The sequence below is a fragment of the Trematosphaeria pertusa genome (assembly GCF_010094035.1).
Source record: "Trematosphaeria pertusa strain CBS 122368 unplaced genomic scaffold BU26scaffold_2, whole genome shotgun sequence".
Lineage (NCBI taxonomy): Eukaryota > Fungi > Ascomycota > Dothideomycetes > Pleosporales > Trematosphaeriaceae > Trematosphaeria > Trematosphaeria pertusa.
This window is the reverse complement of record NW_022987213.1, coordinates 1,296,428-1,311,375: the sequence shown is the minus strand read 5'-3', so window position 1 is coordinate 1,311,375 and position 14,948 is coordinate 1,296,428. Positions and strand designations below refer to the sequence as shown.

General features: G+C 52.0%; 3 protein-coding genes across 3 annotated transcripts; 2 read left to right on the top strand and 1 right to left on the bottom strand.

Moving 5' to 3' along the window:
• Positions 1-5,768: 5,768 nt before the first annotated feature.
• Positions 5,769-6,281, top strand: BU26DRAFT_500204 (uncharacterized protein; the record flags this gene model as incomplete). The annotated part of the gene is made up of 1 exon (XM_033826484.1): positions 5,769-6,281. The coding sequence occupies one exon, from the start codon at positions 5,769-5,771 to the stop codon at positions 6,279-6,281; it is 513 nt and encodes a 170-aa protein (XP_033689458.1).
• A 1,545-nt stretch (positions 6,282-7,826) lies between these two features.
• On the bottom strand, positions 7,827-11,305 carry BU26DRAFT_559138 (uncharacterized protein; the record flags this gene model as incomplete). The annotated part of the gene is made up of 3 exons (XM_033832666.1): positions 7,827-8,008; positions 10,523-10,685; positions 10,784-11,305. 3 exons carry the CDS (start codon positions 11,303-11,305, stop codon positions 7,827-7,829), a joined length of 867 nt encoding a protein of 288 aa, XP_033689457.1.
• A 414-nt stretch (positions 11,306-11,719) lies between these two features.
• On the top strand, positions 11,720-13,157 carry BU26DRAFT_559137 (uncharacterized protein; the record flags this gene model as incomplete). Its single annotated transcript, XM_033832665.1, has 3 exons — positions 11,720-11,734; positions 11,974-12,012; positions 12,063-13,157. 3 exons carry the CDS (start codon positions 11,720-11,722, stop codon positions 13,155-13,157), a joined length of 1,149 nt encoding a protein of 382 aa, XP_033689456.1.
• Between the last annotated feature and the right edge of the window lie 1,791 nt (positions 13,158-14,948).

Sequence of the window (14,948 nt, the reverse complement as noted above, 5' to 3'; positions counted from 1 at the left end):
TCCATTGTATTCCGAACGAGGAGGTCGGAACTAATTAACGTCGCCTTTAAGGGAGAGAAATGAAACACTTTCTATTTACTGTAAATCCGTCGGAGTATACGGGGAAGAAAGTGCTCGCTGTACCAAGGCGCTGTCAGAAGAAGGGGATGCAGGATCGTGTGAGAGTAAATGGTAGGGTGGCTGAGAGGGATAGAGAGATTCAGGGATGTTTACAGAGAAATGAATGCTGTACTAGCTGACAAAACGTGTGTCTGGTTTTCCACGCACACAGACTTCTAGAGTCTAGGTCTTCCTCTACCTATCTCAGGGCATTTTGGCGCGAGCGGCTGCTCATGTCAAGAGTCCATTTTTTCACCGCAGGATATCACAACTGAATTGCTGTTACGATGTTTTGCCAAGCTGGAAGGTATTCAAACACTAGACCAAACGGGAACCAGAGCCAGAATCAAATACAGAGGCCGATAAGTACCTCTCGCATATCGGCCCAGGCCTAGGCGTGCTTGGAGGCTGCGTCGGTCAATAGGTGTACACGTATTGTCTTATTAATCTCCGATCTCCTTCGTCTAAAGTATCCTCTTCGGGCCTGAAATCCTAGGATGGATGCTTGAATCTGCGGTTTAAGGTGTACATGGTCCATATGTTCAAGCGGGCTGGTCCGCCGAATCCGGCTAGCGCAGATCGATCTTCAACGCTTCCCGCCAACCTTAGCTCCACTCCACCTCTTCCCCACGATGCATATTGTCGTCCTTCTACAGCGTTCCTTCACGCAAAAAATCTAAACACGCTACAGGAGATCGCAGCCGGTTTCATGATGCATTCTGACTGCGATGGCGCTTCGAATCTGGGCCGGAGCCTGAAAGCTCGTAAAGCTTCTGCAGGCCGAGCATTTGAATTGCATTCCACAATTTCGACTTATTGGCCTCACGCACTTGTCATACCTTCCGTAGTCGCACAAAGCACCATCTCTCACGCTACTCAGCACGGCCTGGGATTTCGCGGTCATACCATTACGCAAGACAAGCGTGGAACCACTGCTAAAAGGAGTCCCGTCGGGCATCGGCTGCCGGCTCGTCTTTATCGGCTTTTGCTGCGCATCAACACGAACAGATTTCATTTATAGCGGCATTACGGTTGGTCAGAACGAGCATCGCAACGAATGTTGACTTACCCCGATGCTGACATGTCTGGCAAGGTATGGGTTGCATGTGCCCTTATACCAACTGCCTCGCTCACTGACATCTCTCAGCTTCATATTGGTGTATCCGCATACACGAATTCGATTGTACAACATGCGAATCAGAGCAAGCCGTTAGATTTGGACTCGCTTCTCCTTGTCAAGCTTTGACTGAAGCGTTGGGAACCGTTATTAGGCTTTCTCTGCATAACCATTCGATTAGGGTCTCTTACAATGTGCTGCACAATTCTAGACCCAATCGGTATAGCTCTACTGGCATCATGTGTACTCTCGTGGAACAATTGAGAACGACACTGTTGACGAAGAATCGTCAAAAGGCTCCAACCAGCCTCATCACAGGACCTTGACTCACGTCCTTTTACTGTCGGTATCGATTCAAGACCGATTCTATCGCAATCCTCCGAAAGCTTAGTCGGCGACGACAGTCGGAATAACTGTGCCTGAAGTCGATTGCATCGCAGTTCAGGTCCGCTCGCCTACCTCCTAATACGACTGTTCAACGCATCGGCTATTACGCACAGAGAAACCTGTACTTTATTACCATGCCAAATGCAACTACCATGTCGACATCCAAGCAGATTGCCTGCCGGTATCACGAACTCTCCCTGGCTCATTTTCCCAGAAGAGGTTCCCAGCGTCGTTCAGCTCCGACAGGTACGATCTCTCTTGAGAAGGTCTGCGGTCTCCTTGAGCGCTTTCAAGCCTTGGGTAGACTAACTCGGCGGTAAGCCATCCCGTTATACACGGCATCCAGGATATCCACCATGGGGTCTCGCCCTCAATCTAGAGCACATGCCTTCCCTGCTTCTCGCGTTGACAGACTACTGGGTCAAGCTGAAGCAGTATGTCTTAGTGACACGGTCAAGACGATAGAACGCTGGAGTCTTAGTCTCATGTCAACGGCTGAGGTCTTCACAATTGCTCGTATTATGTGCTCCCCTTCAAACGAGTGCAGGCGATTTACTGTGGGACTGGGACTTTGACTTTGCGGACTCATTATCCAGGAAAGATACAGCTCCAACCCCCGTTGCAACCCACTGAGATCAGACAAAATGTTCAGGTATCTTGGGCAGGAGAATATGGAGGAATCAGAGGGCGTGGGAGGTCTTCGCGCCTTCCTTGTCCGCGCCATCGCCTTCGCGTCTTCGCTTCCAGCTCTTGTCCACCTGCTGTCTGTTCCATCGTAGGAATCCATTCGCCGCGCCCATTTACTGCCTCTCTACACTTATCCATGCGCCATCTTTCACAAATCAGCCTGGTACTAGGAACTCTATGCTCATCCCAAGCCGCTTCGACTCGCCTGCATTTCGATCATTTGTTATAGTTCGCCAAAGAGCGACTAAACCTATCCTAGGGCTGCAAGGCCATTGGCACTGCCTGCTCGCTGTTATTAGCGAGGAAGGACCTCCTCAAGGCCGTTTCCTTTCAACTTCTCGCTACATCGCACGACGTACGAATGCTCGTTACAGAAGCTGGATGCCGTTCGTCGATCCGGGTAGAACGCAACCGTGCCGTTGTTAGATGAATTGATGGAGCACATAGAAACGTACGCTTCCTCTTCGGCCTTCTTTCTTCAACTGGGTAAACAGCTCTTTCGCGCCCATCGAGATCGCTGCTCCGCGCAAGCTCCCGAACGTTCGGATTACTCGCTGATGGAAGGATCCACAACAGCTACTCTATCTTTAGCAGCAACTTCTCATGGCCTTGAGAGAAGCGTTATGAAAACGACTGTATCCTATACGGCGAAGAAGAGCATTTCCTTCTCAAAGTAAATGCACTTTCCCCGCAGGATGTTACCAACAAGCTGATATCAACATAGTATGGCTTGAACCCGATCGGTCAGTCCGAGTGACTTTGGCGGCACTAATTGGTTCTATGTCGTTTCGGTCTTGCATAGAATTAAGTCGTTTGTGAATTAATACTAGACAAGAAGGGATATAGTGTTGCAGGTAGAGTACTCTCTCAGGCTAATAAAGTGCATATAGACACATTCTGTGAAGCGCTACACGAAGCGTGGAAATTAGGATAAGTAGAGAACGTTGGCATCGAGCCACACGAACTGCCAAACAGAAACTATGCACATGGGCAAGTGCTTACCTCTACATGTCAGGATCTAAGGATACTGCCTCCGCGTCGTGCAAACTAGTCAGAACCGTCTTTAGAAGATAATCCGATTAGGTCCTAGGTATTTTGCACAACTATAGCACAGAATTCGTTAATTCTAGCGCGCTCGCCTTGGCGTCATATAGCACACCTCTACATGCCGGGATCTAAGGATGCTGCCTCCGCTTTGTGCAAATTGGTTAGAAATATCTTTAAGAGACTCTTTAATTAGGTTCTAGGTATTTTGCATAACTATAGTGCGGAATTCGTTAATTCCGGCCACTATGACTTCCTGAGGTAGCGAACAATTCCGAAGGATCCCAAGAATGCCGCGGTAACGTCCTCGAGGCGCCTGGTGCCACGACGAAGATAAGAAAACGTACACATCAATGACTTGTTCACCAACGCAAAACACTTAAATGAAATCATGCAGGAACAGTCCTTTGTAGAGGAACGCCCCGTCTCTATGGCGTCTTGTGGGTAGGATGCCCTACAGAATGTTCACCCTAGTGCCCTGTGCGAACTTACCTGGACCCGACGCGGGAACATGATTCTAACTCAACGACGTTGCGATATCGTCTTATACGATACGCCCTCCATAACCAGGGGTTCTCGAGGTCCCAAATGCACCAAACTATTTTTGCCATAAAGTTGCAGGGAAATGGCCTTTTCGACCTTTCCATCCCCTCCATGCCCATTATAAAAAGTATACGCTTTTGCAAATAGTTGGAGGCCTTGATTATCCCCTTAGAAGAGATTATTTATTTGCTCGGCTGCGCTGTGCTTTAAAATTCCGGAGTAACTGAATTCAGTCTGCCATCGCACACTCCTTAATGGCTTTGCCATTCGGCCTGAACCTCTCTTTCACCTGGAACACCTTGTGTAAATATCCAACAACCTTTTGGCACACACCATGTGAGCTAGCTCGACTCCGTTCGCCCTAACTCTTGCCCTGCATGAGGAGGCAAGAAGACTGGAAGCTGCTGACCTCGGGAGTCGACATTAAGCCACTTTAGTAATCACAACTCCTCTCCCTTCAGCTGTCAGGATAGCAATCCCTGCTCCAGCTGCATTGTTGAGCATTTTCGTACTGCCCACCTGCATCGCAATCGCGGCATTCGCTTCTCGAACTTCAACTGTGGTCACATTTCCACTAGCTATTGGCATAGGCTTCTCTCCACTCTGGTTTTCTTAGGCAAATAGCTGAAGCCGTTCCAGATCCAGGTGCTGGAGCGCCGTATTGTGTGTCCCATTCATATCGCTGCAGCCTTCTGTGACGGGCATGGTCCCTGTCAAATACAGGCGGAGGCACAAGCGCAGCCGCAGGGATTAGTCTGTTCTCCCGTCACTCCCAAAGAAGCCTTTGTTGTCAATGAGGATGACCATGCTCGCGACACTGGGCAGTGGCCAGCGGTATGAACCCATATGCGAGCTGCCTTCATATGCTGCCTTCATATGCTGCCTTCATATGCTGCCTTCATATGCTGCCTTCATATGCTGCCTTCCTTCCTCCTCAAACTCCATGCAAGTCGAGCCATTACCACCCATTGAGCAGCCGCAGGGCCACATACACTGGCATGGTTCAAGAATCTGGATGCGACAAGGATCTGGAGGAGATAGACAGTGAAGGATTTGGAGTTCCCCCACTGGGCACGAGTTTGTCCGAGCTCTAACGCGTCTCTTCCTGCCCTGCTTAGCTACGAAGGGGGTATAATCCATAAAGTGCAGAAGTTAGATTTTTATAAGCACATGATGGGACTGTAGCCTTCATTTGGGAGGCTGGTGTGGGCAAGGGTGATGGGGGTGTTGATGAGGAATGCGCTGAGGACAGGAATGTCGGCAAGGAGACAGACGAGGGACGGGAGCGGGGCGGGCGTGATGGGAACCTTCAGATTAACCTTCTCTTTACCTCCAACAACTTATGCGGCGCATCCAACAACCCTTTCATATGACATTCTCAGTGGCTGAGTTTGGTGTCGGAGATCACTGGATACTTCATTCGATTGCCATCACTTCTTTCAATGACCAGCTACATGCTTCTCTCCATTACCGCCACTATATGCTTCTCGTGCTCGTCGAGATGCAGTCAGAAATGGCAACTGTTAGTACGAAATCCAGAGGTGAGGATTCCAGGACATACCAGGGAAGGAAGAATCACGAAACTGTAAGAAGATTCTGATACTCTCCGAGGTGATCATCAGAAAAGCGGATATCAAACACGGGGCATCAGCGACGACTATGCAATGTAAGAGTATAGCCAAGTGACAAAGCATGTTAAGGGTGAAAGGATTCGCATCGCGCGCCAAGATCCAGTGAACACTGCAGTCGCGGTCCTTTCACTCATCCAGCACTCCATTCCTCTTTAAAGTCTCCGCGCCCTCCCTGTTTTGCCCACCTCTCGCACTCGAAAGACCTCCAACCAGCCAACTTGTGTCCCCCTAAACAGCAACACAACCTACAACATTTCACCATGGCCAACCACAACCGCAACCGCTCCCGCCTCAATGTCGACGTGGCCCCAGAAAATACCACTGTCGGCATCCTTCGACACTTGGTAACCCAAGCTGACCCCACCAACGCGGAGCGCTACAACCACATGAAGAAGGCGAAGCTCATCGAAGCCATCTGCCGCCTACGACGCACCATTCACATCCCGTTGGATGAGGTCCTGCTTCCCGGCCTCCGAGACTGGCTTTGCGAGAAGGACCCAGCGCGGGCGGCGGAATTCCAGACGATGAGGAAGGAGCAAATAGTGCTGGAGGTGGAGAAGTTGGAGATGGCGCTTGTGGTGTATCAGCCGATTGAGAATGGGGGTGGGGCTGGAATGGTCGGTGATGGGGCCCTAGTTGTCGCTGATAGGGCTATGATTCTCGCTCATCGGCTGGATGAATGGGACATTGATGCGCAAGGGATGGGAGAGGTCATGCTGCCTGAGGATCTCCGAATCTTGCTGCTTTGGGGAGAAGAAGAGCAGGAAGACTAGCCATCGTTCTGGGAGCGAAACTGGTGGTGGATCATCATCGCCGTCACTGCCGTCGTATTGGGTTTGCGCATCTCGCATTGGAACGCGAACACCCTAATTCGACAGCCCGAACACGGTGCGATTACACCCGAGTATCCTCGCGCCGGTTGTAATTCACGCAGCAGTACGAGCGGGCATGTCACGACTGTGCCAGCAGAGCCGCTGGATGAAGAGGACTCAAATTACCCATGGGTACAATGCGAGAAGGAGGAGTTTATTACATGATGTCCGTTTAGGAGGGATGTAATTCAGGAGTACATTGTTGATAGGTACCGGTATGGGGATATGAAACAGACCTTGCGAGTACGCTGTCCTGAGCCACTCTACTTATCCGCGTGCGGGTAGACTATCGGGTTACGTTGGGCGTGAAGCTACGAACTATCCCTCGCCACTAAACTCTTCTCGAATCGAATGAGTGGAAGGGGACTTGCCAGACAGATAGATGGATGGGGATGGCTGCAGCTGTGGTATTCTTATTTTCGTTCTTGGAAGGAAGTCGTGTGAATTGATCTCGAAGAGAAGAGAAGTGAACAATCATCGCCGAACTTGGCTGCAGGCCTGCGGCTTTCAAAGGACGGAAGTGCAAGGCTTTTCGTTGGCTTGGCTTGGCTTGAACTCATTGAATTGACCTGGCTCTAAGAGCTATGCAATTATTCCACAAATTCTTTCCTGCAGGGCAGATAAAGGAAAACTACGCGAAGTGATGAAAACCTCCCTCTTTTTGCCTTTTATTCTTTAAATTTGAAACTGCGTAAGGAGTGGGTCGCTACCCCTCATTATGTTGATCTGCATGTCCTTGCCTTTTTGAAGAAGGATCCTTGTCCAGCAATAAAAATTCTGCAGCGTTGAAGGCGAAAGTTGAGAGAGGAGCAGGATTCGAACCTACGTTTGCTGCGGCGACGGCGAACCGTCGAGCAAGCCCCAGGTGTAGCCGCCAATCATCTACACCATCCTCCCAAGGCTTTTCGTGGCGAAGGCGAAGATAGACGCGAACGACGAGTAGATAGCTGGGTAGCTTGCTAGAGTATGGGTGAGTAAGTAAGTGGGTAGGAAGTAGGAAGTGGGAAGTAGGTTGGTGGTAAGTGGGATCGAGAGAACGAGAGAGGGGCGGAGCCACTAGATCGATCAACCGATTCAGAGCAGTAGGCAGATTTCCATGTTCCATTGTCATGATGTATACTAATCTACTATAGGGTGAGCCCCTCAGCGAGCCGAAACGACGCATTTCGGAGCTTGCTCTCGTCGGCGAGCCCCATGTAAGCTACGAGTAGTGTGCCGAATGCAATAGGAGAACCATCTATCTTTCCTCACACTGATCCCACTGATACAAGATACCATCCCCAGGCGTAAACTGATGCTCACGCCGATCCCAGCTGTCTGCTGGTCGATCTTCGGTTTGGGCCATAAAGCACCACTGGACCATTCCATCTCCGCCGCTCCAATTCCAGCCCCAATCTTACGTGCTCTCGCAACCTCTTGACTATTATGTAGCTCGGTGTGAACCGGCTATCTCCACCTATCACTCATCCCCTTCTCCTCCTCCTCTACTGAGGTGTATACATGGGCGGGAAGGGCGCCGGTGATTCTCTTTCCCATACTGGAGAGGTTGCCATTATGGTTCAGGTTCATCGTAAGGCATACGATGACGGATAATCGGAGTATGGAAACGAGGGCGCTGTATGAGGGCGCTGGAACGGAATCAGTTAACTCAGTGGAAGGATCAAAGGGATATCGCGAACGAGTGAGTGGATGTGCACAATGCGTTGCGTTTACGATACATCGATCGAGCCGCCGAGAACAAGCTACTGATCCGTGAAAGAAGTAGCACAGTAGTCTCTGCACTCTTCTTCGCATATGAAGGCCTTGGGAATATCTCAGGGATCTAAGTCGAAGTAGAGAAACATGCCTGTCATCCTCAAAGCAAACGTCGAGCTTGGAAAGGGGAGGGAAAAGAATCAGATTCGAAATCCCCACCAGGGCCTCTGGCATTTGAAGAGTTACTGCGGCTAAGCTTTAAGGAACTGCGACAACCGCGACCCTCCACTAGAACCCCCCATCGAAAGCTGGCGCCGTCCGATGAATGTCCTGACATTGAGCAATGCTGGAAAGAGGAATAAAACAGTAACATTGAGGCAATACGTAGGCACGCCAACCATCGTACACTTGCGAACGAGCTTGGAAGCTTGGACTTTAATAGCAAGGCTATAGAGTGAAGGGGCTCCGTAACATGTGTACAGAGCGTAGATATGTATAACCCTGCGCCGCCGTAGATCTTGCCGTACTGTTCCAAGTTTTACGTGGTAGGAAGGATATGCGCGAGCGATCTTGGGGGACCTTGAAGCGAGCCTCAAATTTTATCGAAAGGTGGTATTAAGGAAGGAAGAGATGTAAGTCGTAGCCCATGCACTACACATCCCATGCATAGAATTCAGAGAGCCAACGGATTTGGAGAGTTATTCGAAATCATGGAAAATGGCCTGAGCGATAGCCATTAGCGGCTCTGCCATACACCAGGGAGCGGTAGCGGCCTCGCACATGAAATGATATCGATTGATGGCAGATCCTGGACATGTGAGCTTTCAGTAGTTAACGATAAGCAAGAATAGACCTACAATAAAGAAGTTGGACCACCGGTCAAATATATTACAGGTGAAGAAGTTGGACCACGAGTCAAATATATCATAAGTGAAGAAGTCTGACCAGGTTAAATATATCAGGCGAAGAAGTCTGACCGCTGGTCACATATGATCTTGGAATCTCTAGCAGCGCAACAGCGATCTGGTTGGGTGAAGAAGTTAGACCATGGGTCAAACTTGTAATGTCAAGAAAGCGTCGTAGAGGCGATATTCATAGCCCCCAGTCCTACCGCGTATGGACCAGACAGACATAACTCCACTCCCCCAACTGCTCATCTTTCCATAAAGCCCTTCCTTCCACCGTCTCAGTGAAGTCTAGCTGTTCGAAGAACGCAACTCAAAGCCCAAACCGCCGCATCTCATCGCTCCCACGCCAAAACCCTGTTCTCAGTCTCTCTGGCAGAACGCCGAACGATTGCGATGCCAAGAAAGATGGGCGCTTAGGCGAAGGCTAAGAGAATCATGCGCGCGCTTCGCAGACACGGATCACGAGAAGGGATAGATTGAAGAAGAGAAACGAGAGAGAAGTGGGGAGAGGACGCCGTGGTGGTAGAATAAAGACGGGAGAAGAAGACAGAACATATACAGTTACTGCAGAAAGGCAGACGCGCATTAAAGAGATAAAAAGGCCATCCTTTTTATCCAGTGTCTCTCTCTCGCCCCAAAGCTTTTTTCGCATATACACATACTATACTGTACTCGTTCCTTTGCGAAAGTCGCGCCAGTCTAGTTATGTATAAACTAGCAGGAGTCGTTTAGGCTTAAAATAAGTTCTCTTAAACCTCCTTGCGTCTCCCTCGTATTAATCCAGATTGGCTGTTGGTAACTTGCTTAATTACATATTCTTGATGGCAGACTCGGCATGGCAGAAACGGAATCCGTAAAAGCTCTATGGCCAGTATGAACGTGACCAGCGTGCGGTGCGGATGAAAGAGCCTTGTCTGGAGCGAAAGAGAAAGAGCAGTGTCAGATGGAAGGGAAAGGGAAAGCGAGAGGGGGAGCAATGGGTAGCAGAGCACACTGGCACAATTCATCCGGCGTGTGTATTACGTATCGAGGGCGAACACTTGGGAAATGGGAAGGTATGGAAAGCGACTGGAGGTGTGCTGCGAGAAATTGGCGAGCAAGGAGCGATAGTGAGAGGAGGTAATTGTGGTACATTCTGCGTGTCTATGAAGAAGTTTAGAGCCTCCACGTTCCGAATGAGCGACCGAGAGTAGCTCCGCGATAATCAGTGTCCTCAGAAGCACTACTATCATCCACATCCGTTTTGTTATCAACACCTTCATCCCAAGAATGGCCATTGTCCTGCACTCCTAAGAATAGACCGCTCGCGTTCCTATTTTCCCAGCGAGAGAAGCACAGCGCTCCCCGCATTGAACGACCTCACTTCTACGTCCCTCCCGTACATCCAGGGCAAGTGCTCGAGTTCGGGACAAAGCGCGCAACGCAGCCGGCGCAGTAAGCGTGGCCTACAGCACACCAAAACAAGATAGTCAGCCTCTGTCACCCGATACGAAAGCACCATGGAGAATGAAAAGGAAGCGAGAAGACGCGCAAACTCACCGCAGCTGTCATACACGACCATTTTCCGCACTCCTCCATGGTCCGCACCACACGACGGCTTCTGCTGGCAAGCGTGGTAGGCTAGGAGCTTTGGTTTCTCGGTGCTGGGGTGGAATCGGCAGCCTGGGTAGGCGCGCATGTAGATGCAGGAGCCGCAGAAGAGCTGGTGGACATCGTTTGGTTAGTCAATGGATTGATCATCTATTAGAGGAGTGGGGGCCGCTGGTGGTTGGTGTTGTGATGAAAGGGAATACTACTCACGCATCCGCATCTACGAAACAAATGCCGCTCTGCCCACAGATCGTGGCCGGTCCCGAGTTCGTGGTGGCAGAAGGCGCAGGTGGGCTGGTCGTTGTATGTCTTCACGAATAGTAGCGAAGCCAGATCCACTTTTGTGCCAGGCTGGGGCTGAGGTTGAGGTCGAGGTTGAGGTGGAAGTTGAGCTTGAAGTTGAGATTGCGGCTGAGGTTGAAGTTGCGCTTGAACTGGAGCTTGCGGTTCAGCTCGAGAAGACGAAGGGCGGGCGCCAACAGTGGCGATGGAAAGATGGTCTGTTTTCATTGTTGCTGAGGGCGAGTTGACCGGTGCGAGACTTCGAGGCTGTGGTGCTTGATATAGGGCGCCATAGGAAGAGGGCATAGAAGGCGAAGTCGAAGTCGAAGTCGGAGGCGCGTTGGTGACCTGGATCATTTCAGGCTTCACCTCTGATGTGGGAGGTGAGGGCTCGGATTTAGAGGGCTTGCCCAAGGAGAAGTCTCCCAGCCTCTGGACGAGAGGCTCCATAGTAGCAGTGAAAGTAAGAGGGGGCCCCGGCTTTGATTTGAGGAACTTTGAAGCGGCGTGAAGCTGCGGAAGCTGAGGGGGAAGGGCTCGCAGGGCGTCGCCATACGAGATACGAGTTTGTGCGACGTGAGAACGGGAGGCTGCGGTACCCCTGGGCCCTCTCAACCGAAGTTCTGAGTCGCTTTACAAAGCCTTCTGGATGACTGCATCTCACAAATGGCTTGTACTCTTCGAGAGTGTGATACTCCTATTGACTGAGCGAGTATCCGTGCTGGCTGGATGATGGGCGTGAATCGTGAGGAGCTCCGACATTGAAAGCTCCTGACTCTCGCTTTTGGTTTCGTTGATGTGCAACGGCAAGCTGCGTTTGCCTGCCCCACTGCCTTTCCACTCTGGCTTTTCAGGGTCAACGCGATGCCCCGGAGCCTTGTCGGTCATGCGGCTCCCTCTTGACCCTTGTCCCTTGCCTGCCCCGAAGTGTTACGCCTTACCGGCCAAATCTCCATCGCTAGTCCTTCACTCTCGTTGACCTCGGACACTCGCTGCTTCCACTGCCCTTTGCTCTTCCTTTCTCGTCCCATATTTCGCGAAAGCCCAGCAGTCTCGTACTCCGTTTGACCCTTCGATCGATCGTTGAGTGTGCTCCCTGTCTTGCCGACACTGGATAGCTGCTCAGCCCCACACATACGCTGTATCCTTCAGTACTGGTACGTTGGACCGTCTCTTCTGCGATCCAGTTCACTAATTGCCGCTCAAGTACAACCCCTCGATCATACAGCCTCCACTCTCATCCTTGGCTATCCTCGCGCGCTCTCGCTCTGGCCAACGCAGTCGCTCTAGATCGCGCTCACACGACAACCCAACACTCCCGCGCTGCCGCGGCACAACGCAGAAGGGGGAGCAGTGCCTACGGCCGGCCAAACACGCAGCCATAGGGTCGACAAGCGACGAAGAGACCCGCTGCTTCACCCACGTTCTCCAGCCAGACGACTTTCCCGATGCGGCTCCCAATTATGTCGAGGTTACCGTTGAGAACGATGGGAGGGCGACAACGGTGAGGGTTTCGTATGGCCCAGAGCGCGCTGCGGATGAGGAAGAGAGGGAGGAGATTGTCGAGCAGGCTGAGGCCACGTCTCCAGGTACTGGACATCGGAGAATGAGAGCGGGATCTCCCGTCAACGACGCCCAGTCCTTGGAACAGCGCCGTCTACGAGTGCGCCCCATTGCCAGTGCCTCACAACCCTCCCGCCAGGACGCGCAGCCCAAGACATCCACCCATCCGCAAGCCAGGCCTCGCCCAGGAGTCCAAACACGATCCCAATCCCGCTCGCGCCCCCCAGCTCCAGACCCAGCCTTCACCGCAGCAGAGCACGAAGTCCTGCGCGCCGACCGCCAGCACCGCGAGCAAATGTTCCGAACCGCCTGGACCCAGCACCAGACCGAGCAGCTCGAAGACGCAATCCCAATCATCCAAGGCATGAACCGCCTGCGCCGCGAAGGCGGCACTATATTCGGCCCGCAGTCTCGCATCGGCCTGATTGGCTCATCGCTCATCAGCCTGATGCAGCGGTCTACACTCCATAACGAAACCCTCGTGCACACGGCGGAGCATCTGGATACGCATGAGGAGGATCTCAGTAGCCTGCGGACGCGCGTGAGCAATATCGAGGCAAGGCAGGGCGATCTGGAAAAGCGGTGGGAGGAGGAGTCGCATCAGTGGACGCCGAGGACGGGCGCGAGGCAGGTTCGTTTCGACACAGCGGACCATTCGCATGGTGGGGGAAGCGCGTCGTTCTTCGATGAAGGGTTTGGCGATGGGGGAGAGGGCGATGGAAGGTTTCGAGATGTTTGAGTGGATTCTATCTCCTCCCAGCCCGGTTTATTTCCTTTCCTTTCCTTTCTAGCGCGTTCCGACTCTTCCCACACTGGCATGTTTCTGCCCCAGCAAATTGCCCATTCTCCCTTTCCTTCTCATTACTTCTCCGCCAACATTCCTTCACATCCACGTAATCTCCATAGGTACTCAAGGACAAATAAACATATGTGGTAGCTCCAAAAATCAATCTCGTTCCTCGATTCGCTCGTAATCCTGTATCTTCAACATGTCCGTTACTGTGCTTTAAAAAAACGAGAACAAGACCAAGAACGAGAACGAGAATGATACCTCTCGATGTATCGCATTCGTCGCATTCAATCCCGCCCAACGCCGACTGACAAGCCCAGAAGTAAGTAAGGCGCACAACGACGTGGCAGACTGGTCGTGGTTGTCCCATCGCAATTTTTCCTTGAGCGCCCGAGGTTGGTGATCTCCGGGGTCGGGCGCCTGCACGGCCTGCTGGACGGCGACATGCTGCCGAGCCGCGACGAGATGGCGCACACGATCGCGCATGCGTTGGAGCGCCTGACGCTTCACGATGCGATGGTGCTGCAGACGAGCAGGTCGGTGGACTGTCTTGCGGAGCAGGTCAGGGAGCTGCGCGACATCGTGGATGAGTGGGCGTAGACGCGGGGCGGATGAGGTCCGAGAGACTGGGCGCCGCGACACTGGGGGTCGAGCCGACACCACCCCACGAAGGGCGATATAGTTATGCAACAATTTGAATTAGGTGCAGGGTTCCTTGAATATGCCCCAGAAACTTTTTGCACAATTTTCCGATGCGTGGTTGTTGAGATGCGGCGCGCCGAAAGGGTTCGGAAGGGTGAGGACGACGCCGACGCCCTACAACAGCCGAAGCTCGCTTTCCTATATGCAGCCCGACATTTCGGATGCGCACCGGAGACATGCTACACCTGATATCTATCGCATTGCTCATCAGATAGCGAGTCGGAGTCAAGTCGGAGCCGCTGCGGCGTGATGCCATCCTTCGCCGAAGGGCATATCCGACTGGAACGTGGCGCCGACGCATCCTGACCACACAACTACTCTATAACACGGCGCGCAAGTCGCATCACCGGAGATCATAACTGCAGAAGTGCAGCCTCGAGACCCTGCGGACTTTGACAAGTGGTACCGCGAAGAGCATCTCGACATGCTCGGCCAGCTTCCAGGCTATCGGAGGTCACTGAGGTACAGATTAGGTCACAGGACTCCACTGGCGAAAGGAGAGAGCCCGCCGGTTTTTCTCGCTGTCCATGAGGTTGATGATGTGGTGGAAGCGTTGGAGAGTAAGGAGTTAGAGGTAGCGAATGCGACGCCGTGGACGCAGGAGCATATTAAGGATAGTGATCCGTTTATCGCGAGGGGATGGAGGCAGGTGTGTTCTGAAGGAGTTTGAGGATTTTATATTCTGCTGATAGGAAGAGTGTTGTTCGTTCTAGGTCGAGTGCTTCTTGGTAGAGGCGTTCACTTCAAAATGAATATATTTGATCTCTGCATGACGGCTCGGGAATCCTGAAAAGCGGAGAGAGAGACACCGACGGGCGAATTGATCAGTGAGAGCAGATCTGGTGCCTTCGCGCCCTTAGCGAAAACATTCTGAATCCACCTAAGCAAGCTGGCAGGAAATGAGGTCCTCATCACCCACATCTGAAACTAAATGCTCTGCACAGAGTCCCTGACCTCGGCGTAGGAAGTCATCGATAAGGCCAATCATCCGACCTCAATGCGGATGGGTATCTCTAATCCACTTCCGGACAGCATATG